Below are 27,058 nucleotides of genomic sequence, written 5' to 3' on the forward strand. Positions count from 1 at the left end.
AATAAAACAAAACAAAAATAACCCTCCGGTCACACTCCATCCCACAGCCTTCCTCACCTTGCTTGGTCTCTGGGTCCATACAACTATTATACTTTGTGGCTCATAAAGTTAGGGTGATTCCTTGCTGTGATGCTTCTTTATCTTTTCTATAATCCACTCCACTCTACTCACTGACCCTTTTAATGTTTTATATTTATTCCATTTCCTATATTTCTTTTTTTTAAGGTTTATTTATTTATTTTAGAGAGAGGGAAAGAGGGAGCATGCACGCGTGGTGGAGGAGGACAAAGGGAGATGGAGAGAGAAACTTTAGCAGACATTGCACAGAGCAGGGAACCCAACGCAGGGCTTGATCTCATGACTCTGATATCACGACCTGAACAGAAACCAAGAATCGACACTTACCCGGCTGCACCACCCAGGTGCCCCCAATTCCTATATTTCTAAGCCTGATGTTAGATGTGTTATTATTGTTGTTTTTACTGTAACCATTTATATGACTGTTCTTTGTTTAAATGGTTAATACTATGTACAATACATAAGAAAAAAGCCATGGAAATACTGAATTCAAATAATACTTAGAATACTTGCTGCATTCTTCCCTTTAGTTATCCAATAACCTTGAGAAGTCTCACCGAAAACCAGTTAATACAACTGAATTTTTAGAATTGTTCCATGCCTGATATCATCTCTAACTTCATCTTAATTTCACTAAAAACCATTATAACTAGATAGAAACATCCTACCAAAATATGTAATTTGGTTACAATATGAACTGATTAGTTGTCCCCCAGTGATTGGGCAGAGGCTCTAAATCATAAAACCAGGAAACTACTGTATAATATTAACACTCTACAAGAATGCTTTATGTTCATCATGATGTTATCCAAAGTAGTAGCAAATTAGATAAAAGTTTAAGGGTCCATTTCCGGGACAATGGATAGATAAGTAAAATCCGGCAGATGCAAACTAGGGAATACTGTAAAACCCCGAAGAACTACACAGTCACAGGATAGACTTTGAAAACATAATACCAGATGGAAAAAAGCAAGAAACAGAATGAGTCTATGCATAATCTATTTTGGTGAATTCAAAGAAAAATGCACATAAACTATCAATAGAAGGATACACGTCAGCATGTTAAAAAGGTTGCTACTGTCAGGAGGAAAAAGGAACTGGAGAATTGGGAGAATGAAGAGTGATTAAACAATGAATAAGTTAATGAATGATGAAGAAAGCAAAAGACCCACGAAGACAGTGTGTTATGAACGAAGGTAACATGTTTAAACACTCTATACCTGACATTCAAACATAGCTTTTTAAATCTTTTGTTTTTACAGAGAGCATTCACTGCTAATGTCCTTTAAAAGTCGTTCTCTTCATGTGTACCTCAATCTGTGGCTGGTTTGACAGAAAGCTTTAAAAAGGCCCAAAAAATTGGAGATAAAATTTGAAAACCATTACCAGTTAAAAAGCAATTAATTATGAGCTTCAATAGTTTTGAAATTATAATTAAGAAAACATTACTGCCACTTACAAAATAGCTATTTAAATAATTCAGTATGTATACACTGTATGACATTAGGAGTTAATCTCTCGTAGTTGTTGGAAATGTTGTCATTAGCAGCCGTTTACAAATAGATTCCTAACTTCAGAAATGTCACCTGAAAGAAAGGACTCTAGCTAGCATTGTCTACTACAACTTGCCATTAGCAAGAAAGGAAGTCATACTTTTTGAAGGTCTCACGCTCATTTCTTCCTCATCTTACTCAATCCTCTCCTCAAAATAAAACAAAATGCTATAAGAAATATTAGGTTAGACTATGCAAAGCTATCATTTTTTTAAATCAGAATATTTTAATACTGGAATTTTTATGGAGTTTGATTTCATAATATAATTCCCCATTTATAATTGAGGAAACTTAAGGCTTGAAGATTTCAATAAATTACTTAAAAATATATTTCTTAGAAGGTAGAGTCCCCAATTTTCACTTTAGTAAGTTTGTCCACAAAATCCATGTTCATAAATTACATTGTTCATTACATTAAATTGTTTCCACTGAACTTTGGAATGTTCACAGGTATTACTATATTTGAAACGTATTTTTTTAAAAGATTTATTTATTCATGAGAGAAGGAGAGAGAGAGAGAGGCAGAGACATAGGCAGAAGCAGAAGCAGGCTCCCCACAGGGAGCCCAGTGCAGGACTCAATCCCAGGACCCCAGGATGAGGACCTGAGTCAAAGGCAGACGTGTAACCACTGAGCCACCTAGGTGCCCCTATATTTGAAATTTAAAGTAATAGTCACTCCATGCTTAGAAAAAAGTGAAAACACTTAGTTTTAACAATTACGCATGTCATATAAGACTTGAACAAATTTTATGTGTCTAAAATCTGTAGGTTGAACAAAATATGATTTCATCTTTAAGAATAACATGTCCAAGCTTTAAAGTCCGTAGAAGTTTTCTTTGGACAAACCAAAACTAAGTAAACTTTCTAGATCCATTATGACTGTAAACTCTTCTAAGATGTTCACTTGAGTCATTCTTCCCCTCTCTTACATTTTACAAAATGTACAAGATCAAAATAAATACTTCGGCGATGGGTTCTGCATAGTCCACGCCAAGCCCCAATTCTACAGAAAATTCCACGGGAGGTAACAAATGTAATACAGACAATGCCCAACATCAAATGCCATTTCTCAAGTGGAAGAACATTCATATTGAAGCTCTGCATTCTTGTGGCTTAATATGAGTCATTTTTTTCCAACTGGAACCCATTAATATAGGCCACTGATGATATTTGCTTAGTTTTCCCTTTAGATATTCTGAGCTATGGGAGGGAAAATAAAGAAAAAACATATTTTTTACCTTTGTTTGCATGTCTCAAAGCACTTTACAAATGTGCTTTTAGATGCATGGTTTTCAAACCGAGAGAATTAACAAAGCTCAGAGGCCCAAACTAACTTCTCAGAAGCAACTTGGCCAAAGGAAATCAGTAAGAGTTGTTAAAGCATTCTGGAAATCAATTCAAGGTAGGGTGACAGTGAGCTATGCAGATAATTAGAAGGCACATAAGAAGAGAATTTGCTGAGGAAGTTAGCAAAGAGAATCCAAAGTATAGAATGGGGAAAAAAGAAATTTGTTTGGATCCTACCACTTCAAATTCTTCCAATGCATCTAAGCTTTCTAAGATCATATGAAACGCAATTACTGGCACTTTGAAATCAACCTTTTGATAATCCTACTATCGGAAAAAGGAATATAGTCAGAAAGGCATTCATCATAAATCATTTCTTAGATTTATCTTAGTATATAAGTGTTCACTTTTAAAAAAAATCAATCTTGCCTTAAACTATTTAAGACTTTTGATAGTCTTATTGTCTGAAGACCTTTAACAATTAACAAATTCATGGAAACCATTAAGTCATGCAATTTAAAGCCAGTTCCTCATAGAACTTGTGTTCAATTCATTTATCCATAGATAAGAGTCATTGTCAAATTCAAGTTTTCAAGTTCTAAATACGTAAACACTCTATTGATCTTGCAAAGTCCATCTTCTCCTTAATCTATTTTTTCTTCAGTCCCATTGCCAAAATTCTAAAATAGCTACTTTTCACATCACAAAGTTGTATTAAAATACAGATACTAAGAAATGAGACTCACTCCCACCCAAGTAATCTGCTCTTACACTAAGGTCTCAATCTTAGTTCATGCCTTAGCACAATTAATAATTACGACATGTCACAGACTTTCAAGATTCCATTTCAAGAGTCAATACTGTAAATGTAATACATATTGGAGGTTAAAGTGTGTCTGCCACATTTCTGGTCATGAAGACAAAACCTTCCTTCATTCCTTTCTCCCTGACTGTCCTTTATGACAGCTCCTAGAGGAGCTCTGTCATGGTGCAGTGGCTGGAGCCTTAAAGGCTGGGAAGAATGACTGAACATAGCAACAGTAAATGATAACCATTTTTCACATCCATGATGTTCTCAATTCTTCAAAGTACTTCCTTATCTTTTATATCACCTAATCCTCAATAAAACAATCTGAAATAAGAACAGTTTCATCATGTTTCATTGGGGGTACAGGACTGTCTGTGGCTATGAAGGAGACAGGAGGGAAGGAAAGAGGAAAATTAGCATTTGAGGGAACACTTTACTCCATAAGCAGGTTATTTATAATTTCTGGGTGTTAGCTTCCTCTTATGTAGTAGAACCTACCCTGTGGGCTAGTTAAGACTTACTCTTTATAGAATGTATAAAGAACTTAATACAATGTGTGTCAATGAAAACATTTCACTGAATGTTGGCTCTCAGTATTATCATTTCTTTTAACTTTAAGGTTCACAACATCCTTGTGAGATAGGTATTATTTCGCCCATCTACCTGTTGAAGACTCCAAGTTTCAATGAAAATTAACAAGTGCTTTTTTGAATGAAATGCTTTTTACTTCAAGCTGAAATTCCACACAGCCATGGTAACCACGTTGCTACAAATTTGGATCAATTACAAATAGCAACAGATATTTGTTTTGTTCAGCAGGATCAAAGAGGCAGCCAGAGGTCAACCAAAGGAAAGGATAGGCCTCCCTGTCCTAATGCCATCTGCTAAATGCTCAGCAGGTTCCTTTCATCTTTATATACTTCTGAATTCCTTTTATTAATTTTATTTATCAACAAATAATTTCTAATATTACTATTCAGTGCTATTAATACTATTAATGCTAACTAATATTATTTCATTACAGTAATAACTCTTATTTGCTGAGTACCTATGCACCAAGTGCTACACATTTCACCCACATGTTCTCATGCAATGTTCACAAATAAGGGGAAAAGTTAAGCCCAACTTCACAGATGAGTTAAACTTATGCTCAGGGGAGTAATTTACCAAAATCAAAATCATAAAGGGAGATAAATGCCTGACCTAGGATTTAAACTCATATCCATAGAATTCCAAGGTCCATGATCTTTGTTTGATTGTTGTTTGATTGTTTATTTGGTTTTCCCCTCCAGAGGCACTTTTAAAATCAATTCTAGGATCACCACAATGCTTAACATGATAAACTAGAAAAATTAACAAGATTAGAAGACTGAGTGGATAAAGAAGACATTTAGCTCTACTAAGTTCATCTACCAAATGAGCTAAATGAACTAAATCAATCCATAAAGTCCCTATATAACAGTCAGTCCTTCTACAGGCCTTCTCCTCAGGTGGGGCATTCCCCAGGAGACAGCACAAATCATGTGGCCTCCAAAATTGTGAGGAAACACATTTCTGTTGTTTAGACCACCCAGTCTGGGGTACATAGTGACAGAAGCCTGAACAAATGAACACAGGAGACATCAGTGAGGATGAGGTATATGAGTCTGCCTTGGGTCTAAGAACAATCGATAAACAATATTCTTATCTTCATTTCTGATCGAGTACTTAGTGATACAAAAACACATACACAAAAAACAAACAAACAAACAAAAAAACACACATACATATAGACAGCCCGATGCAAAGCCACTGTGGTGGGATGCATAAGAACCTCAGGCAAGTGTAGGAAATTTCAGGTTCTAACCCCATCTCTCTCAGAACCTCCCTGGTGCAACACAATGACTGAGAACATGGCCTTCAGTATGAGACAAATATGGGTTCAAATAGGGCTTCTTCAGGTGTTAGCTGGATGACTTAAGGAAAGCTACCTAACCACCCAGAATCTCAGTTTCTCAATTCCCTAAAAAGTGATACCTCCTATCTTCCAGGGTTGTTATCCACAAGGATAATTTAAATATAAGAAATAAATGAGATTATAAAAAGAAAGAGCAAAGAATATATCTGGCACATGCTATGTGATTAGTAAATGGTAACAGTTGTTATCAGGTTGAACTATAGGAAATGGCTGATATTTGATCATTTTTATCTATCAAAATGGCAATTCCATATAGTTAGGCCTAGTTTAATGTCACATAGAGGCAAAGGAGCACAATGGTTAGCAATACAAGTTCTGGAATCAGGATGTTTGGGCTGGAGCCCCACTTCTGTCACTCAATAACAAGTTACAGAACTTCCCTAATTCATTTCCTCAGCTAAAAATTAAAAGTATATACTCCAGGGGCACCTGGGGAACTCAGTCGGTTAAACATCTGTCTTTGCTTCAGGTCATGATCCTGGGGTCCTGGGATCGAGTCCTGCAATGGGCTCCCTGCTCAGTGGGGAGTCTGCTTCTCCCTTTCCCTCTGACCCCATCCCCTATACCACTCATGCTCTCTCTCTCTCTCTCTTATTAAATAAACAAAAAATCTTAAAACATATATATATGTGTGTATATATTCCATATATATTCCACATATACATATACGTATATATATATTCCATATATATTCCACATATACACATACGTATGTGTATATATATATATATATATATATATTTTTTTTTTCCAAAGGATGGATGGAAAGATTAAATATATTAGTCCAAACAAAGCTCTTAGACTAATGCCTGGTCACTAGACAGTCCTCAATGAATGTAACCTACTATTGATGTTACTAATACTAGTAACAAAATGAAGAAGGTAGATCTGAAAAATCTCTGAAATTAATTCCACCCTCCAATTCTATACAGTTTTGTTTGGTATTGATAAAAGAGAATTATACAGTTGTCATTCTACTGTATACAGTAAGGATTCAGTTAAATATTGAGGGCAAAATCAATAATTTTCCTTAACTTCTTAAAAATTGCTAAACACCTTTAAATATAATTTCACATAAGATGGAAAGCTAGCAATCTATACAGTGTAGGGTTTAATTTGTTTATACATATGTACACACAGTTGTTCATCATAACAGACTACTGGACTGAGGATCGATGGACTAGAATAGTTACCAAGCCACTCATTCAGTAGGTAATGGTGAGCAAATCATTTCAATCTCATTTTTCTGTTTGAGAAAATGAGGAAGAAGTCTAAGTAAAGATACCAAAGCTTACTTCCAACTCTAAAATTCTGAGTCTCTCTCTACTATAAACAGATTAAGAGTATAATGATTGTGTCACAGTAATATAAGTCATTTCACCTGGCAGTAAACAGTAAGTAAAGTATTTTCAAATAGCAGAATGTTAAGAATAAAAATAAACAAAAAAACAAAAACACCATTCAGTTAAAAATATGCCCTGTTTTGAAACCACAATGCATATCTGGGCAAATCTAGGTAGTAACTCTTAACACTTTATACAATAAGTGGAAAGAATTAATGATCAAGCCTTTCCTGAAGCTGATAGATGGTATATATTCCTTCTCAGCAGAAATAAAACTGCCTGGGCCAGCTATGAAACCAATACTGACTTAAAATCCTAGGTCCATTTGTACAGACACTCTAATCACTGACCTTAACAAATTCACATGACATCAGATTTCTGTCCCTGAAAATTGTTAATTATGATATAACTTCTAGGACTTTTGAGAGGGTGAATTAGTTAATGTTTCTTAATCACTGAAAGGATGATTAACCAAAGAAAGATCATCGCTGTGAGACTCGAAAATATGTCAATTCTCACAGCTTTCTTCCAATTAACATAGATATCTCAAAAAAAGGGTTTTAAAAAGAAAAAAAAAAGATTTTCATGACCATGGGGTCACTCTAAAATAATAATTGTGAGGGGCGTTTGGTGGGCTCAGTTGGTAGAACATATGACTCTGGATCTCAGGGTTGTAAATTCCAGCTGTTGGGTGTAGAGATTACTTAAAAATAAAACCTTTTAAAAAATGAAATAATTGTGAGACAAAAATAAATAAATAAATTTCTTAACATGGCACCATGAAAATAAATAGGTTGAAACTGAATGGTCCATATATAAATGTTAGTTTTGGGAGGAAAAAAAAATAAAAAAACCAAGACACATTGAATCTGTTACCATAAAACACACTCTCTTCTTAAATTAAGATGTTCTTATCAATTAAATTATATCTGTTAATTATTAAAATGTCAGAAATACAAACTCAGAAACAGATGAACTTCAGTATGGGGGTTTCCATGGATAATATTTTGTGTTAAATTGCTCCAACATTTCAAAAAAATCTAGGAAACTAAATTTCTCAAGGTCGGTCACAACACATTAGGACTTTCTAGTAAAGAGCAACAACTACATTGTCCGTTCCTTGAAAATAAATAAATCAAAAATAGATTTCATCTTTAAAAAATCAAAATACTCCCTTATTTAAAAGGTTGTTATGAGGTGGAGGGGGTAATTGTTTGGTTTGCTTGTGTGTGTGTGTGTGTGTGTGTGTGTGTGTGTGTTGGCTTCCCTCAAAAGACTTTTTTATTATTCTTAGCTTAATTTTAAGATTCCAAAACTCACAGCATGTCATAATTAAACATCTCCTAGGAAGTGCACAGTCTGATTAGCACATTAACTCAGGCATAAACCAGCCGTGACCATGCTGCCTCCAGGTCTGGATCAGACCAGTCTGGCAAAGAACAGTCATGATGAGAAAACTCCTACTAAGACATACTAACCTCAACATTGTTTTATCTTCCATCAGTGGAGATCTCCTTTTCCCTGTCAATTCTTATGCAATTTTTTAAATCATTAATTCTGGTCTGAGAACAATCAACTAGCATCCTATAAATATAAATAAATATAAATAAAAAATGGATCCACTAGTTCTGAAAATCAAATAATTTCACCTTCATTCTCAAAGGTTCCCACCACCAAAAAGCTCAGACGATTAGGGAGAAGTCAAAGGTATTTTTTAGGGTTACACACCAATAACTAGAGCCCAAGACTTCCCATCCAATATCAACTCCTGTTTTGGAGAGGGAGAGGAAAAGGACTGCCCATATCCTGATGTCTTTTAATTGGGCTGGTTGGCCAGTTGTTTGCTTAAAACAAAATGATAAGTGCATATGACCATGGAAGTGGAAATATCTTCCCCCACCGTCTACATTTATACTGTCCAAAACGGGTAGCCACTAGTTGCACACAGGTATTATGCATTTGAAATGTGCCTAGGCCCACCAAGAAATTGAATTTTTAGGTTTATTAGGTTTTTTTTTTTAATTTACTCTTAAAACTGATAGTCCTTAGTGTTATTAGAAAAATTTTAAATATGTTTAGAACAGCTTAGGTATGTGAATTCATTTTTTTATTTATAAAATTTTATAAAGCCAAACATAAGTATTTCAGATGAAAATCTCATGACTGAATTGTGATGTGCACAAGTGTAAAATATATACTGTATTTCAAAGAATAGGCAACAGCATAGACTATCTCATTACTATTTTTAAAAATATTGACTATGTATTGAGTGCTTCAATCTATTACAATATTTTAGATATACTATTTTAAATAAAATATATTATTAAATTTAATGTCACTGGCTTTTACTTTTTTTAATGTGCTACAGAAAAAATTTGAATTGCATGACTCCTATTACATTTCTGTTGGGCAGCATTGATGATGAGTAACCAGTGGCTTGAGTATCAGAGATGGGCCGGTGAAGTGGTTTAGAAAAATCTGTGTAGCATGAGGAAAAAGCAGAGAGGCCAGACAGGACTGCAATCACACCCTAGTTCTGACTCTGAACAAGTCATCAGCTTCCTCAGCCTACCCTTCCCCATGTGTAAAATGGGAAGAATGGTTTCCTAGCTCAAATAAAATATTTGTAAAGTTTCTGGCACATCACAGGAATAAACAGTTGAAAGTAGAAAGCAGAGATTTCAAACTACTAAGAATTAACTGCTTCTCAGTGTTTATGCCTTCTTGTAAATGGGCTATAATCTCTGGACCCTTTCTTCCTCTAATACTCCCACGACTCTGTTATTACCTTCCTTTTAAAGATGAATAACAGCAACCTTTATACTCAACATTATCATCAAAATATTCAACAACTGGAGGTACTGCTTCCATTTGTGTTTTAATGTGGTAGTAAATTCATTTCTGAGAATACCATCATGATTTTTTTGAAACTAAAATTCACCTTAAAGAGACTTATAGGGGCACCTAGGGAGTGCAGTCGATTTAGCATCTGCCCCTTGGTTTTGGCACAGGTCAGGATCTCAGGGTCACGAGATGGCTCTGGGCTGAGCGCAGAGTCTGCTTGAAATTCTCTCCCTCTCCTTCTATCCCTCTTGCTCATGCTCTCTTTCTCTCCTTCTCTCTAAAATAAATTTTAAAATCTTTAATAAAAGAAGAGAGAGAGAGAGACTTGTAATATCAGAATACTTATTAAGTCCTTTTCAGGCTTCCTAAAACTCATCAGAGCAAGACCTTGTTCTCTTGAGTATTTGGTAGGCTCTAAGATGCTCTATGTAAGACATTAAGTTAATAATAATGAAGCATCATTATTAAACATGTAAAACATGGGAGCCAGCAATATTTATTTTAAAATTAATTATATCTATTGTTATATTCTATATTCTTTGTGATTTGGAAAATGCCTGCAAATTCTTATGAGGTAATACCATAGTCCTCAAAAGATTAGGAAAGATAAGCCTATGACAAATAAAATTAAGTCCTCCTTCACAAAGCAAACAGTAAAACCATAGATAGAGCCTTTTTCACCCCAAAGGAGAGCAATATAGGCTGAAAAAATTTCAAAATGATTTAGATAAATCAATGCCTAGAAAATCATCATATAAGTAATTACTGAAAAGTGTAGTGTCTGGAAATCATCTTTCATCTTTCAGCAGGATGGCAAGGAGAAAACTCAAGACTTCCCCACAGTGACTTTTCCTACAATGCTGACTCCTAACAGGAAGGCTTAAGGGTCAACTCATTCTTATGATCATTCTTATGTTTCTATAAAAACTAATTTACAATACCTCTCTCTTCTGTTTCTTGCACTTTTTACTCATGGTTTTCCATTTAGTCCTTTTATCATTGTTTTTCTTCATTCATCTGATGAATATTTATTGAGCCCTTACTATGTGCCAGCTGGTCTCCAGGCCTCACCATTGAAACTTACTAGGCTGTCATATTACTCAAACAAAACCACTAATGCGAGATGGAGATAGAGAGAGGCAAAACATATTTTTTTTCATTAGTTGGGTAATATATGTGCATGTGTGTGTGTATACTCTTCATTATGTCTGACTTGTCACCAAAATAAATTTGAAGTTATCACACAGCATCCAAGTTCATAAAAATTAACTTGTTGGTTTCTAACATAATTTTAAGTAAGTTATTATTTTAGCTTATATCATAGAGCTGAAATTCAAAGTTCATTTGTGGTTTCAAATAGTCTATTCTTAGATTGTATATTAATACTAATATCTCCTGATCAAAATTTACCATTGATGGCAAAATTTACCATTTTTGATGGCAAAATTTACTATCATAATTCTTTTGGGTTTTCTCCAAAGTATTCAGATAGTTACATAATAGGTCAGAGATCTCCTACTGAAAAATCTCGTGTTTACTAATTCACACCTAAGGGGGACTTTCTAGGAGAAAAAATTAAAAAGACAGGTCAAAGACTTTCATATGTTTATTAGAGAAAATTTCTCTTGTTTATTAAATTATAAATAGTTACTTGTACAATTCTCCATTAGATTGTAAGCAATCTGAAGGTAGGGGTAAGGGCTCACTTTCTACGTGCCCATCTGAAAAGCATGGGTTTCACGACAGTTTGCTAGACGACTAAATGGAAGGTTGGTTGGATGAAAAAAGAGAAATAAATATTGGGATTTAAGATTTACCAATAAAATGAGAAGTACCCGGGTGGCTCGGTCAGTTGAGCACCTGACTCTTGATTCCAGCTCAGGCCAGGATCTCAGGGTTATGGGATAGAGCCCAACACCAGACTAGCAGTCAGCACAGAGTATGCTTGTGATTCTCTCTCTCTGCCTCTGCCTCTGCCCCCTCCCCGCAGTGCTCTCTCTCTCTCTCTCTCTCTCTAAAATAATATTTTTTTAAAAAGTTACCAATAAAATGAGTTTAATTTTTGAGACCATTTTTCAACCCTTTAGTTAAAAATACCTGTGTTAGGTGATGATGTGTCAACGTAGAGTCATCGATTTTAGCATATGCATTATACTGTTAGGAGATGTTGGTAATGGGGGAGGCTATGCACATGTGGGGGTAGGGGAAATCTCTGTACCTTACTCTCAATTTTACTGTGAACCTTAAACAGCTCTAAAAAAATAAGTTTTTAAAAAATAGGTGTTAAACTTTAAAAATATCAATGTATGACTAATAATGTACTTTATTGTATAAAATAAAATATTGTTTAATTAATTCAGCCTCAACTTATTGCAGTCTTAGCAATGTGCCAAGCACTACTTTCAGAGCTGAGGTTTAAAGATAAATAAGATCTGTAAATGTAAAGTAGGAAATGGAGGGCTGGTACCGCTGAATTCATGTGAACGAATCATGATTTTAAATAATGATTAAACCATGGAAAAGAAAATCCACGGAATAATGCATTTCTTACTCAGAATGTGATCTCTTCCCCAATGAAAACGAATGACAAAATCTACTTTTTCAGATGCCTTGAAATTTTTCAATGTTTTACACTTTTTGCTTGTTGCTTAGAAAATGCTACCTCCTAATGCAAAGTAAGATGTCCTCAGTGCCTCTGTCTTTTGTTAAAGAGTCCAGTAGGAAGGGAATGGAAAGAATGAGATCAGAAATGTCATGGAATAAAAAAAAAAAAAAAAAAGAAATGTCATGGAATAGATAGAGAAGAGAAAAAATATCAACACGAGATAAACTGGAGCAAAGTTCTGCACAATATCATTCTCATATTAGATCAGAACACTGGAACCAATTATTAGATCAACCAGGAACCTAGGGTAAGAAGCTGAGAAATGCCTAGAAATGAATAACTGCATTAGACACATACTTTGCAAGGACTGTCAGTTAAAGGAAACAGTGCAGAAATCCTCTGAATAAGCTTATGAGCAGGCTGAAGTCTTGATCAGTGAAAACTAACAGCCTGTCATTGGCTGGTCCTGCTCCTGAAGCAGATCCTTCAAGACTCTTGGCAGCTGGCGAGATGTAGCAACTTCTCTCAGCACCACCGGCCTGGTCTGGCAGGTTCATCCCTTTGACTTTGGCAGATAGTATCTCTGGTTCTTTAGAAGCGTCAATCATGTTAACCCAGACCAGTGTAAATGATAGACAAGAAAACCTGACCACTAGGGAATGGCAAACCTTTCTGAAGTGAACACAGTTTAACGAATGGAAGAACTGAGCAAGCCTTGTAGCAATGCCTGCCCACCTTAAACCCATTCTAAGAGGTTACTCAAGTCCCACTTACCCCTAACATCTGGTGGAGGTAGTGATACTCTGGCCCTTGGTTATACAGCAGGAAGGCTTTCCAGAAAAGCAAAACATTCAGGGAGAGCCAGATAAACTAAATCATACAGAGAGAGAGAAAACAAAAATTAAAAATAAACATTATCTGATGAATGGAAACCTCAAGTACATTCGTTAGACACAGTACTTGCAGCGGAAGCTGGATTAGGACTCGCAGAAAGCATTTTCAATTAACCAGCAAGCTGAAAAGCCACTCAGAGGAAAACAAATCTGACCTTACTCAGTCCCTGCACCTGAGATCTAGCGTCTGGGGGGCAAAGAGGTCTCCTAAGGGATCTGCAGGTGTCCCCTGCAGTGCATAATGAGACTAAGGAAGGAGTCCGGGCATCGCGTGTCGTTACAACGCAAAACCAAAACAGAAGCAATTCGGAAAAAGAGCAAAGGGGTGGGGTGGGGGGTGGGGAGGGATGTTTAAAGGGTTAAGAAAAAGTTGTGTTCACTAAAAGCGATCACCTCTCCCTTCCTCCACATCCGCTCTCCCAGGGCAGTGCAGGAGAGTTCCCAGGCGTTTGGAGCGGGGATGGGGCGGGCGGGGGGGGGGGGGGGGGGGGAGGCATCGTTATCGTCTCCAGGTAGGAGCAGCGAAAGATTTTGTTAGTTTGAGAATGTCCGATTTCGAGGCAAAGCTGCTTCCAGCTTCCCGCCCGCGCACGCTCAGAGAATGAATCAGGGTGGCTGCACAGAGACAAACGCAGGCAGAGCCTCGCCCGCCATCCTACCAGGCAGAGGTGTTTAACCCCTTCGTTGGCCAGCCAGCTCCTCCAGGACACAGCCATGCCGCGGCCCCCGCGCTGCGCTCTCCGCCCGCCGGCACGACAAGGAGCGGCGGCGGCCGGGGCGGCGGTTGCAGTGGTGCGGCCTGCGGGGGGCGGGGGAGGGGCGGGGGGCGGGGGAGGGGGCGGAGGGGCCAAGCCCGAGTGCGAGCGCGGGGGCGGGCGCCGAGCCAGCCGGGCGGGGTGTGCGGCGCGCGCGGGGGTCTGCGCCGCGGCCCCGGCGGCCCCCGCCCGGCGCTCCGAGCGCGCTCCCCGCCCGCCCCGCCCCGCCTCCCGCCCCGCCCCGCCCCGCCCCGCCCCGCCCGCGAGTCCGCCCTCGGCGCGCGCCCCTTTGTCTGCGGGCGAGCGGGTCGCGGAGGCTGAGCGGCTCGAGGTCGCGGCCGGGAGCGGGGGCGCGGCTCGCAGGGGCCGAGCGGGACGTGGCTGCAGCAGGACCCCCTCCCCCCCCCCCGCCCCCCGCGCCGCGCCCGCGTCCGCTCGCGCACACCTGGCTCTCGGGCACCGGTCGTTTGCCCCCAAAACGTTCAACTCAACAGAGGCTCCGTAAGGAAATCGGAGCCGGAAATAGCCTTTTGTGTAGGAGCGTCCGCTTCTCCCGCGCCTCCTCGGCCCCTCATCCCTCCCCCAGCGGACGCCTCCCCGCACCCCTACCTACCGCTTCCCTCTACCTGCCTCCCCGCGGCCCCTGCCCTCACCCAACGTGTTCCAGCAGAGCGATTGGAGAAAACTTGCATTAAAAAGAGCCCAGCGGCATGATGGTTAAGGCTGACGTAATTCTCAGGGGGCTTTATAGGGAAGCTCAGATTCCCTCTGTTTAGAAATGTGCGTCTTATTACCTAGCATCAGAGTCTGTTTAGTAATGGGAATCCTCTCAAACTTGCACCAGAGGCCTGGTGGACGGTGAGAAGAGCCTGGGATTGACACAGGCTACCTATCCTACACCAGAAATTATCAGTATTAGGAAAGGGGGGGGGGGGGATCATTCATAAAGAAGAATGTCTGATGCAAAAAGTAAGTGTGCAGCAAAAGTTTATGAAGTCAGGAATTCTCCAAACTCTAACAACAAACAAGTGGCAGAAAAGGGTAGCCTAATCTCGTGGCTTTCAAGCTTTTTTTTAACAAAAAAAAAAAACAATTCCATTTTACAACACGTGTCATAACATGTAATTGAAACTAAAATGTCATAAAATCTTCTCTTACTACAGCAAGGTACTTACTGCAATTAATTTCATGAAATGATTAATGACAGTAACCCTCAGTTCAAAACTTAAATTAATCCACATCAGGTGTAGGGTACATTTCATGCAGTCCACTTTCTAGCAGTCTGTCATTTCTCTGAGATAAAGGACTTTCCTGTTTCATGCATGATCAAACCCTGAAAACTGCTTTAAATCTTTCCGGGGTTAAAAAGGATACTACTTATAAATAACACCCTGTTTTTCATATTGCCCGTAAGATACCTAGAGGACACAAAAAAAGACCACACAGAGAACCCAAGGAGGGTCACTGCTAGGAAAGGTCAAATTCTGGGACACACTGATACTTCTCTCAAATTACACCTTTAAGTAACCATCTGAGAGCTCTGAGTTCAATAGGTGGGAGGTAAAAAGGATCCAGCAAAATGGTTTGGTTTTTGCCACGATTTGACAGGAACGAAGCAATGGATGAAGAGTAAAATAAAAGACACTTTTTTTTCTTGACCTAATTGATCTAGTTCTCTTTTTACCCCCAGTTTTATTAAGAATTTGTTGACAAAAAAAAAAAAAAAAAAGAATTTGTTGACACACATCGTATAAGTTCAAGGCACGCAATATGATGGTTTGATTTACACGTATTGTGAAATGATTACCACAACAGGATCAGCTAACATCTATCTTCTTATATAGATAAAGTAGAAAGGGGGAAAAAATATTGGGATGAGAACTCTTAGGATTTATTCTCTTAACTCCTATATATAATAGAGCAGTTTTAGCTATGGTCATCATATTGTACTATATCTCTAGTATTTATCTTATCACTGAAGTTTGTGCCTTTGACCACCTTCCTTCAATACTCCCTCCCCAGTATCCTCTACCTCCGATAACCATAAGTCTGTGCTCTTTTTCTGGGAGTTGTTTTTTGTTTGTTTGTTTTTGTGAGAATTTTTATTTCTCTTATAAGTAATAACAGTATTTGTCTTTCTTTGTCTGACTTATTTCATGTAGCATAATACCTTCAGGTTCCATCCGCATTGTCACAAATGGTAGTATTCCCTCATTTTTTATGGCTGACTAATATTCCATTGTATATAGATATACACCACAACTTCTTGTCCATTCATCCATCGATGCACACTTAGGTTATATCCATGTCTTGGTTAGTGTAAATAATGTTGCTCTGAGCATGGGGGTGCAGATATTTTTTCCAGCTAGTGTTTTAATTTTTTTTAAGATTTTATTTATTTATTTATGAGAGAGAGAGAGAGAGAGAGAGAGGCAGAGACACAGGCAGAGGGAGAAGCAGGCTCCATGCAGGGAGCCCGACGTGGGACTCGATCCCAGGACCCTGGGATCATGACCTGGGCCAAAGGCGGCGCTAAATCGCTGAGCCACCCAGGATCCCCAGTGTTTTAATTTTCATTTTCATTTTCATTTTCTTTGGACATATTTCCAAAAGTGAAATTGATGGATCATACACTTAAAGTCCTATCTCTAATTTTTTTTGAGACTCCTCTATACATTTTCCATAATTGCTATACCCATTTACAATCCCACCAACAGTGCACAAAGTTTCCCTTTTCTCCACATCCATGCCTTGTCTTGTCTTTTGTTGATGGCCATTCTAATAGGCATGGGATCGATGTTTCATTGTGATTTTAATTTGCATTTCCCTAATGACCAGTGATGTTGAGCATCTTTTCATATACCTGTTGGTCTCTCATATATCTTCTTTGGAGAAAGATCTATTCAAGTCCTTTGCCCATGTTTTAATTTTTTGGGTTTTTTGTTTTGGTCCTGTTTTTAGTTTTTGCTATTGAGTTGTATGAGTTCTTTATATATTTTTTATATTAACCCTTTATCTGATGTATGGCTTGCAAATATTTGTTCCTACTCTATAAGTTGTCTTTTCACTTTGTTGATGGTCAAAGTTTGTTGTTGTTGTTGTTTTTAAGTTCAGCTACCTCTAGGGGAAAAAAAAGACAAAAATAATGGACCAAGCTCTTACTATATACCTACTACTTGTCAGCCATCGTCCTTGGTACTTCATATACAAAGTCTCACTTAATGCATTTTATAGCTCTTCTGGTGAAAGTCAGCGCCCCTACTTTAAGGTAGAGAATCTGAAACTGAAAGAGATTAAACTCACCTGAGAGGGAGGGGGAGATGGGTAGATGTTAGTTAAAGGGTACAAACTTTCACTTATATGATGAATGAGTTCTGGAGATGGAATACACAGCACAATGATTATAGTTAGCAATATTGTAATATATACTTGTGACTGTCAAAGAGAATAGATCTTAAACGTTCTCACCACACACACACACAAAAAAAAAAAAAAACAAAAAGCAAAAAGGATAACTACATGAGGTGATGGAGGTATTAGCTAAGCCACAATGGTGGTCATTTCACAATAGCTAAGTATCAAATTAACATATTCACCAAATCAATATAATCAACACTTTAAGCTTACACAGTGTTATATGTCAATTATATCTCAATAAAGCTGGAAAATATTATGTTAGCTGGAAGAATAAGAACGTTACAATAAACATTTTAAAAATCCAAAAAAGAAGAGAAACTTGCTTGAGATAGCAAAACAGGATTTGCTTTCAGTTCCAACAACCCATAATCAGGTACTTCTGTAAAGTCCTTTTGTAGAATGATAGAATGCTATACAAATGTTGATTGTTACATTGATCTTGTGGGAGTTCTGTAAAAGAGGCCTATCTAACTGTGTATGTTGCCTTATAGGGAAATAATACCGCAAACTATCTATCCTCAGGGGCCAGAGCTATTGCACTGTTATGCAGGAACTCTCATTAATGAGGTTCTTTTCAACATTATTTTCTCTAAGCCAGATTGTTTAATGCAATAGTTACTCTTTTTATCAAGATAGGAAAGACTGTACTTGAAAGGAATGAGGAGAGAGTTCTGTAGATACATCAGTATTCCAAAAATCATAATGAAAAAACAAATCACAGTTTTGCCAAGAAAAGACTTCACAGGAAAAAAAAAATCAAATGACAAATACCTTTGCTCTTGGCTTAAATAATAGTTAAATAGTAGTGACCATGCTATGCTGATTATAACTTGTTTGGCATCTGGCGATGTTTTTGATCTTTATTTGTGACTTAATAAACACTGTCTAAGGTAGACAGTGTCCTTCAGAATATGAAATCCATTGGGAAAAAGTTCATCGAAGTTTACCCCTTTGGCCTACTTTATTACTCTCTCCTTTGTGTGTCAGCTCAGAGGCATGCCTTTGACATGAAATTTTTTCTAGCTCCCCTCTCCTGTGGGCTCATACAGACTCACCCTGTAGTCTATGTACTCTTCATCATGTTCATAATACTCTGTACATAAGATCATTACTGCATTTTCCATATTAATTTGTGTGTGTGTCTAACTCTCCTCATCAACCTCCTCAAGGACAAGGATCCTGTCTTATTAATTTTTATTCCACGACTCAGGACAAAGATTAAAACATACGAGGAATTTACAGAGTGAATAGTAGGTAAGTATATTATCCTTGTTTCTGTACCTGTCTCAAACTCCAGTTTCTCAAGTGTAACTTTGGTAATATAAGAGAAGTTTCTGCTCAGCTTGATAATTAACTACCAGTAAGGACAAATAGGTCAAGAACTCTTTGATCTAGGTGCCACCTACACCACAGATCATAGGATATGCAGTTGAGACAAGTGGGCACCTAAATTAGTTTCCTGGGGCTGCAGTAACAAGTTATCGCAAATTTAGTGGCTTAAAACAATAGAAACTTATTTTCCCGCGGTTCTGGGAGCCAGAAGTCTGAAATCAGACCATTAGTTCAGAATCAAGGTGTTGACAGGGCCGCACTCCCTCCTGAGATTATAAGAGAAAAGTTGTTCCTTGCCTCTTCCCCATTCTGGTCATTCCATTTTCTGCCTCCAGGGTCACTTCTCCTCTTCTGTCTGTGTATATGTCAACTCACTCTTTGCCTCTGTCTTCTAAGGATACCTCTGATGGTATTTAGGGGGTGCCCATCCCCATCCAAAATATTCTCCCCATGTCAAGATCCTTAACTTAATCACATCTGTATATCTCCCCCCCGCCCCAAAGGAACATTTACAGATTCCTGGAATTAGAACCTGATATATTTGGGTGGTCATCTTTTGCCCTGCTACCATAACAAAATTAACTTAATTGGTATTAATTTTATTTCCCTGGTTGGCTATGCCAGCCTTAGAGTAGGATTTTTGAGGAAATTCACCTTAAGAAATGAAAGTTGAGACTCCTGCTTAGCAAGAAATCAAGAAGTCAGGAACCATGCACCTTTGTGACTTGATTGGATTTACTATTTGTGTTATCTTGTATCTGATTATCAGGACTGATAATTGTTAAACTCAAGATTAAAAGAGACCATATGGTGTTTTTTTATGAACAAAAGAGGAAAATAAGAAAACTGTCCTAGGATGGGGTGTTACTGGCAGAGTGGACAGAGAATCCTAGAGATGTGAGTAACTGACATTAAAGAGAAAGCAAACCACATTGTAAGCCTTATTTTCCAAAAAAAAAAAAAAAAAAAAAAAAAAAAAGCATCTTTGAGGGCATAAGAACCCCTCCAGCTTCTTCACTATTTCTCAAGGAACTGACCTAGCTGTGTGAGTGCAGAGTAGACATTCCAAAATAACTGAATCAGATGATGGTCTACACTTGTTTTTGTATAGAAATGACAATGAGTCACTGTCTGGAACTTGTCCCCAGACTTGTGAATTTCTCACTGGTTTCCTGAGGGGCTCTTCCTTGCCAAGGGTCTCAGGGACATAGTTTTCATTGAATAAAACTGAATAATAGTAAGTTTTTGTTTAGAATTGCCCTACATACAACACTTTTCCAAACTTCTGGATTTCACAGACCAACAAAATTTCAAACAGAAAAAAAAAAAAAAAAAAAGTGAAACCAACACAGACTATCTAAATTTTCCTGCAAAGAAGGATAACTTCTAAAATGAAAAATGAGCAAAAATACCATACACTTCCATTTTCATTTAAAAAACTTCATTTCTTTCTAAAAGAAATAATAATTGTAAGAAATTTTGAATACCTTTAGCTTCCACAGAAATTTGTTATATTCTCTCTCTCTTTCTCTCTTCCCCTCTCTCTCCTGATTATTTTTCATTATTTGAGTCTCAAATTTCTTCTATGAGATGGGTGGAGACATTCTTATCATCACCCTCATTTTATCCATGAGGGTATGGAGGCACAGGAACAGTAACTAACTTGCCCAAAGTCACTCTTAGGTTTCTGGACTCAATTCCAATGTGTGTGGAGAATGGGAAGGAGGGGAATTCCCCCACCCACCCACCACATCAACAAGCAATTCTCCAGCTGCATGTCCTGCAATTCAACTCAATTCTGACACTTCCTATCCAGAGAGCATCAGATTCCACAGCTTAAGGACTCAGGCCTACAAGATTGCTCCACCCTGTCCCCTATGTCAGATGCCAGTCTCACCCCCAGGTTGTTACCTGTACTTCTGACTAACTGGCTATAAATCAGAGGCTCCCACCACCTTCTTTCCTCAGGTTCAATTAGTTAGCTAAAGCAGCTGACAGAACTCAGAGAACTTACTAGATCACCAGTTTATAATAAAATGAAATAACTCAGGGACAGTCAAATGGAAGCAATGCATAGGGAACAGTGTGGGGAAAGGATGGGCTCCCATGCCCCCTGTAGGCACACCACTTTCCTAGCACCCCCCACATATTCACCAATCCAGAAACTCTGAACTCTGTCCTTTTGGGTTTTTATGCCATCCTCATTACATACACATGATGGATTAACCCAATCACCATGACTGGCCACTGGTGATCCTTTCAACCTGTAGCACCTCTCCCCTCCTCTGGGGGCGGGGGCTGGGGGACTAAGAGGAGATCAGACTGAAAAGTGCCAACCTTCCAACCACGTGGTTGGTTCCTCAGACAAGCAGCCCTCATCCTTAGGTATTTCCAAAAGTCTCCTCATCAATATAACAAAGGACACCTTTATCTCACCCCTCCCTCTCTTAGGAGAGGGTTTTAGAAGCTCTGTGCCAGAAATGAGAACAAAGACAAAACATATATTTCTTGTCATAAATCACAATAGCACAATCACCAAGGCATAAAGCAGTAGATTCCCAGAAGCCAATACCCCTGCTCCTTCCTCAACACCATGTTGGCATTTCTCAACTAGGGCTTCCATGAGTTTTGAGTTAATTCTTCAGACTCCAAATGGAGCTATGGCTGGCAACCTCCCCACCCCACCCCCATCATCTGAGGTATAGAGGGATTTACCAGTGGGCTTTTATACTCCCAAGATGGTACACTTTCTCAAAAGACTGTATAGTCTATTGGTTATGATACTATTTGTCCTTTTTATCCAGGACAAATTTATGGGATTTCCTAAATACAGCCATTAACGAAATAATTCCTGGATGTTTGTGTTATTTTATTGTTCTTAAAGTTTTAAATAGAAGTGTCCCAGGGGGCCAAAAGATATCCTTAACACCTGCTTCCATGTTTCTGGTTACATCCTCAAACAGCTTTGAAATAAGAGGAAACAAGATTGGATTTCTTTCCTTGTCTCATGTCACTTTCTGAACATATCATAAAAATCTTAAGTCATAACTATTAGAATCTATGTTAAATGATATGCATGTCAGAGTCATAAAAACATCAGAATAGGGGAACGCCTGAGTAGCTCAGTGGTTGAACATCTGCCTTCGGCTCAGGGCATGATCCCGGGGTCCCGGAATCGAGTCCTGCATCGGGCTCCTCATAGGGAGCCTGCTTCTCCCTCTGCCTATGTCTCTGCCTCTCTCTCTGTGTCTCTCATGAATAAATAAATAAAACCTTAAAAAAAAAAAACAACAACAACAACATCAGAATAGGGAAAGGCTTTGGAGAGCATCATCACTTCCACTTATAAAGAAGAAGCTAAAACCCTTCCTCAGCCATGTGAGTTCACGAACATGCTTCAATATCACTGAGCCTTTGTACAACCTGAAATCCTATATTTATATATTAATTAATGAGCTTACTTGATTCATTTCCATGTCTGTTCTAAAATGTGAACTCCCCAAAGGTAAGTTCATGTCTGTTTTTGTTCATTCTTATCTCCCAGAGCCAAGTACAGGGCTTAGAATGTGAATAAGTGCTCAGTAATTATTTTGAGTTAAAGAAGTGAATGCCAGATGATTTCCCAACTTCTACAATAATATTTACACACTGATTTTTCCACTGACATGGTCTTCTATACTTCTTTAGTTCTCTTCCCCAAATAGATTTTGTTTTCTCCCATCTTTATCCATGTGTGCTCGCTATTCTTACTTCTGGGCACATAGTGGTACTAGTGGTACTATGGTACTCACTTAGTCTCCAAACTCGTAACAAGTGTTCTTTCCTCTTACGGCCCAAATGGATTCTTCCCAGCTGGATCAGAAACCTCTTCTATGTGAGTCTGTGTCTACCGTCTACTATGTCTATTTTCTCTGAGCAGTTTGCAAACTGCATTTGTTGGTGCATTTCCTAGATTGGTCCTTCAACTAGACCGTGAGCACATTGAAGACAGAAAAGTTTTCTTCATTATTTAAAGCCTGGAACATAGTAATTGCTCAAAAAATATTGAATGAATGAATTGAATGAGAACCTAGCATGCAATGACAGTTGAGCTTATTTTCAAAATGAAAAATCAGAACTCATCAATCCTATTCTAATTTTCCAAAGTGTAGCAAAGGCTAAAGTTAGAATTCATGGAAAATAAGTTCAGGAACATAAAAGAAAGGAAATAGACTTTTCCTTGTCTACCTCCTCCTCAACAGTTTTTCACGGTATTTAACCTTCAGGCAAATTTTTTGTCCTACTCTCCCAAAATTTGAGACTGAAAATTTCCAAGTATTGTTTTTATTTTCATTCTCACATACCGACTGACCTATACTGACATAGCAACTTAAATGTCTGTATGTACTTATGCAATTATGTGTAGCGTAGGTGATCTTGAAAAAATATTGTATGGGATCAAATGTTTTGACAAAAACAGAACGATCTTACAACTTTGAGTTCCTGCTTCATATTGTACAATCGAAACTTTTGGTGAAGAGGAAAGTTTTGCATTCTTTCTTCCTCTTTTCATTTTCTTCAAATCCATCAAGTCTTTATTTGGAGACTTTAGAATCCGATTCTGACCACTGGTGGCAGCACCATGCCTCCCCCAGTCTTTCACATTCTTAGTTCAAATTTACATATGGTAAGACATTATACTGTGATGTAACTATTTGCTACCCAATTGTCCATATCAGTGGGGTTTCATTGAAGTGGCAGAGTTTGGGAATCTTCCACTATCACCCTCTTCTTCATTTTAGTAATCAATCACCCTAAGTTTCAGCTGAATCATAGCTGCCCAGCTAGCTATTACATACGCTCACCTCTCTTGCAGTCAGGAGTAGGCACTATGTTTCTACAAATGCCATGTGAGCAGAAGGGATGTGTACATCCCTATTACAAAGGAAGTTGCTTGCACTCCACTTTCTTTTCTATCCTTTCACACAGGCTGGAAATATGCTTCGAACATGAAGGTAAAGACAATAAATGGTAATCAAGAAATAAGATATTAAGAATCTGGATAACCCCATGGGTGAGTTATAGCTACTCTCCCTCATTGAACTCACTTCTTGATTGTTGTAAGAGAAAGAAATATAGGGACACCTGGGTGGCTCAGTGGTTAAGCATCTGCCTTTGACTCAGAGCGTGATCCCCAGGGTCCAGGATCGAGTCCCATGTCGGGCTCCCTGTGAGGAGCCTGCTTCTCCTTATGCATATGTCTGCTTCTCTTTCTCTGTCTCTTATGAATAAATAAAATAAAAGCTTTAAAAAAAGAGAGAAAGAAATAAAAATTATGTTTGATTTCAGGTTCTATATTTTAGCTTATACCTGCTTAGCTTGTACTCTATTATTTTAGAAACTGGCCCCTGGAAATGGAATACCATCATTGTAAAAATTAAAATATATGACATTCGTTTAGCAAATTGTATAGCAGGTAGAGAAAACCATGCTCAGGTTAAAGAGAGGTGCCCCTAGTTATGCTGTTTGGAAATACATGCTAAGTTAGAAACAGACCACATTGCTACCAACTTTATAGCTTTGGGGAATCAAGTAAAAAAAAAAACAACAATTTCATATTTTTGGTGTATGTTGGCTGCTACTTGGAGTTTTTAGCAAAGTGCTGCAAGAGACATGAGATAAAGTTAGACAAAAATGATCCATTTGCATAAAGAGATAGAAGGGAATGTAGCTCTACTAATGTAGAGCCTGTCTGTAAATGCAATTGAATGGATTAAAATGCCATTAATTGAGGGCCTAGAGGACTGGAAAAGTCAGGTGCTTCTATTCCCCAAAGAACATGATATAACACTCAGAGTCAGCCCAGGGGCAAAGATCAATTTAAGATTACAGGCTTCCCAGCCAACTTCCTAAGACTTCAGTTTCAGATGACATTAAGGTAGCTGATATTAAGTTAAGGAGAAGAGAGATGAACAGTGTAGAAAAGAGAATAAATTAAAGATGAATGAATATAGGCTTTATGGAAATGTATCCAAAAGAGATCTTCGAATGTGGCTATTCCACATGGAACTGACTTATTATAAGCAAATAGACAAGAATCCTAAGATTTTGAGGGAATTTGTTACCAAATAAATCACAAGTCTGGTGTACCAGAGCCTCTGATTGTTAAATGTCTAACGCAATATTCAGTCCCCGGAAGCTGCATGGAGTAGAACACACAATTCTTGAGGACAGGGAAAAACCTTCTGAACATGGGTAACAAAAGCCACAGGGAATAATGAACAAGGGAGATACTTCAGGTCAAGGTGAACCAAGAAATTTACCCCACCAGTAGGAAGCTTTCACAATTCATGCCCGGAAGAATTTAATATTCACCATGGTCTGAAAACCACTGTGAGCTTTCCATTCTTTACATTTCTGAAGGGGTGTTTTATCTTTCTTTCTTTTTTGAATTAAAAAATAATTTTCTGGTGAAATATAAAATTAACCCTTTTAAGTATGCAGTTGAGTGGCATTAATTACATTCACATTATTGTACAAGCATCCCCATCCATCCACCTCCAGAACTTTTTCACCTTCCCAAACCTAAATTCTGAACCAATTAAACAATTACTCCCCATTCCCCTTCTACCATCCTGCTTTCTTACTTTCTTTATGAATTTGACTATTCTAGATATTTCATGTAAGTAGAATCATACAATATTAGTTCTTTTTGTGTGACTGGCTTATTTCATTCAATATAATGTCTTCAGTGTTCATCCATGTTGTATGATGTCAGAATTTTGTTTCTTTTTTTAAAAGATTTATTTATTGAGAGAGGGAGAGAGAGCATGACTAGGGGGTGAGGATCAGAGGAAGAGGGTGAAGCGGACTCCCTGCTGAGCAGTAAGGTCAATGTGGGGCCCAATCCCAGGACAACAGGATCAGGACCTGAGACACTTACCTGACTGAGCCACCCGGGTGCCCCCAGAATTTTGTATCTTTTTTATGGCTGAATAATATTCCATTGTATATATTCTTAACTGGAAATTCCCAGAGGCAATGCGTCCTTCTCAGGATACCACAACTGGTGTAATGCCCTTTTCCTACTCTACCATTGTGTATTGGAATAGGGAAAGACTTACAACTCGTGTTTAGTTGATGGGTTACCAGATCAGAAGAGCTACTTTCAGACCTAATAAAGAGAACTATTCTTTGCTGGTCCTGGATTTTCAGCTGCATTGAATAGGATTACTGGATTGGATTTTAGACAGCTCCCTTATGAAAAGTTTGAGTATATTTATGAGGAAAGAAGAGGATGTGTAGATACCTAGGTGGCTAGAAGGGAAAACTGTGCCAGAGACTGCTAAGTGTCCTATATTCGTTCTGCCCTAACCTACTGATAATAGAACCCTTAGACCTTATCCAAGCATAGAACCTCCCAGCAAGAAATTGCATTTCCTAACCTACCTTTAAGGTAAGAGAGAGATGACTAAGTTCTGGACAACTAGATGTTAATAGAAGTAATGTGTTAAACCTTCTAGTCATGTCCATTGCATAGGAAATTACTTACATTTCACTTCCTCTCCCTTTCCCCTTTTATAGAACTGGAACAAAGATGGGCCAAGGAACTGTTTTTCACCATGAGGACCACACTCTAGGAGATGGTTGAGCAACACAATAGGAGAAATTGTGTCCCTGAATGATCCCTTGGAGCAAAATCCCTGCTAGCCAAGATTGAACAAATTCCTGCATTAGAGAGAGAAAAACTTATCATTTTGATGAATTTACTGATTCTTTGGAGTTTTTAATCTTACAGTAGCTTAGTCTATACCCTATGTATTATAATTAGATTATAAAAATATAGATTGATCATGAAGGAATATTTCTGATATTTAGAAACAGAAGTATAACATTCTAAATATTTCACTATATCTTAAATTATTGATAAGTAAGGGACTGTATCTTAATCTTCATATTCCTAGCATTTATCCTATTGTCTGACATGGTCATCAATGCGTATTTCTTTCACTAATTAATCAAATAATTCACATGACCCTAGCAAAGTAAGAATGGCTGTGTGATTCAAATAGCCTTTTAAATGAACATTAATCTGTCTCTTTTATCTATTAATTGCAATTGTTTCCCTAATGTCTAGCCTTGTGCCTTCTCACCAAGGATTGAATTGAATTACTACTCATCATATCTGTCCTATCTGAATGAAAA

At 38.0% G+C, this 27,058-nt stretch overlaps 1 protein-coding gene and 1 long non-coding RNA gene across 8 annotated transcripts in view; one reads left to right on the forward strand and one right to left on the reverse strand.

Annotated features, from left to right (window-relative positions):
• NOX4 (NADPH oxidase 4) overlaps positions 1–26,593 on the reverse strand; it is a 188,063-nt gene extending 161,470 nt beyond the window's left edge. For 3 of the 6 annotated variants that reach the window (XM_077867381.1, XM_077867379.1, XM_077867378.1), the window contains exons 1-2: positions 14,030–14,184; positions 13,252–13,347 (exon numbers count right to left, since the gene is read on the reverse strand). In XM_077867381.1, the coding sequence (XP_077723507.1) occupies positions 13,252–13,347; positions 14,030–14,086 (153 nt within the window). In that variant the 5' untranslated portion in view covers positions 14,087–14,184. Of the gene's footprint in view, positions 1–13,251; positions 13,348–14,029; positions 14,185–26,405 lie in introns of those variants that run through there. The other 3 variants (XM_077867382.1, XM_077867383.1, XM_077867380.1) reach the window with 3 other exon arrangements.
• LOC144295039 (uncharacterized) lies at positions 17,747–26,660 on the forward strand. 2 transcript variants are annotated; one of them, XR_013362383.1, is made up of 3 exons: positions 17,747–18,796; positions 23,843–23,927; positions 26,438–26,660. It is a non-coding gene; the product is annotated as an uncharacterized LOC144295039 (long non-coding RNA). The 2 variants fall into 2 exon arrangements; XR_013362382.1 differs by lacking the exon at positions 17,747–18,796 and adding an exon at positions 19,562–19,771.
• The last annotated feature ends 398 nt before the right edge of the window (positions 26,661–27,058 follow it).

Source organism: Canis aureus, chromosome 23, assembly GCF_053574225.1.
Source record: "Canis aureus isolate CA01 chromosome 23, VMU_Caureus_v.1.0, whole genome shotgun sequence".
NCBI lineage: Eukaryota > Metazoa > Chordata > Mammalia > Carnivora > Canidae > Canis > Canis aureus.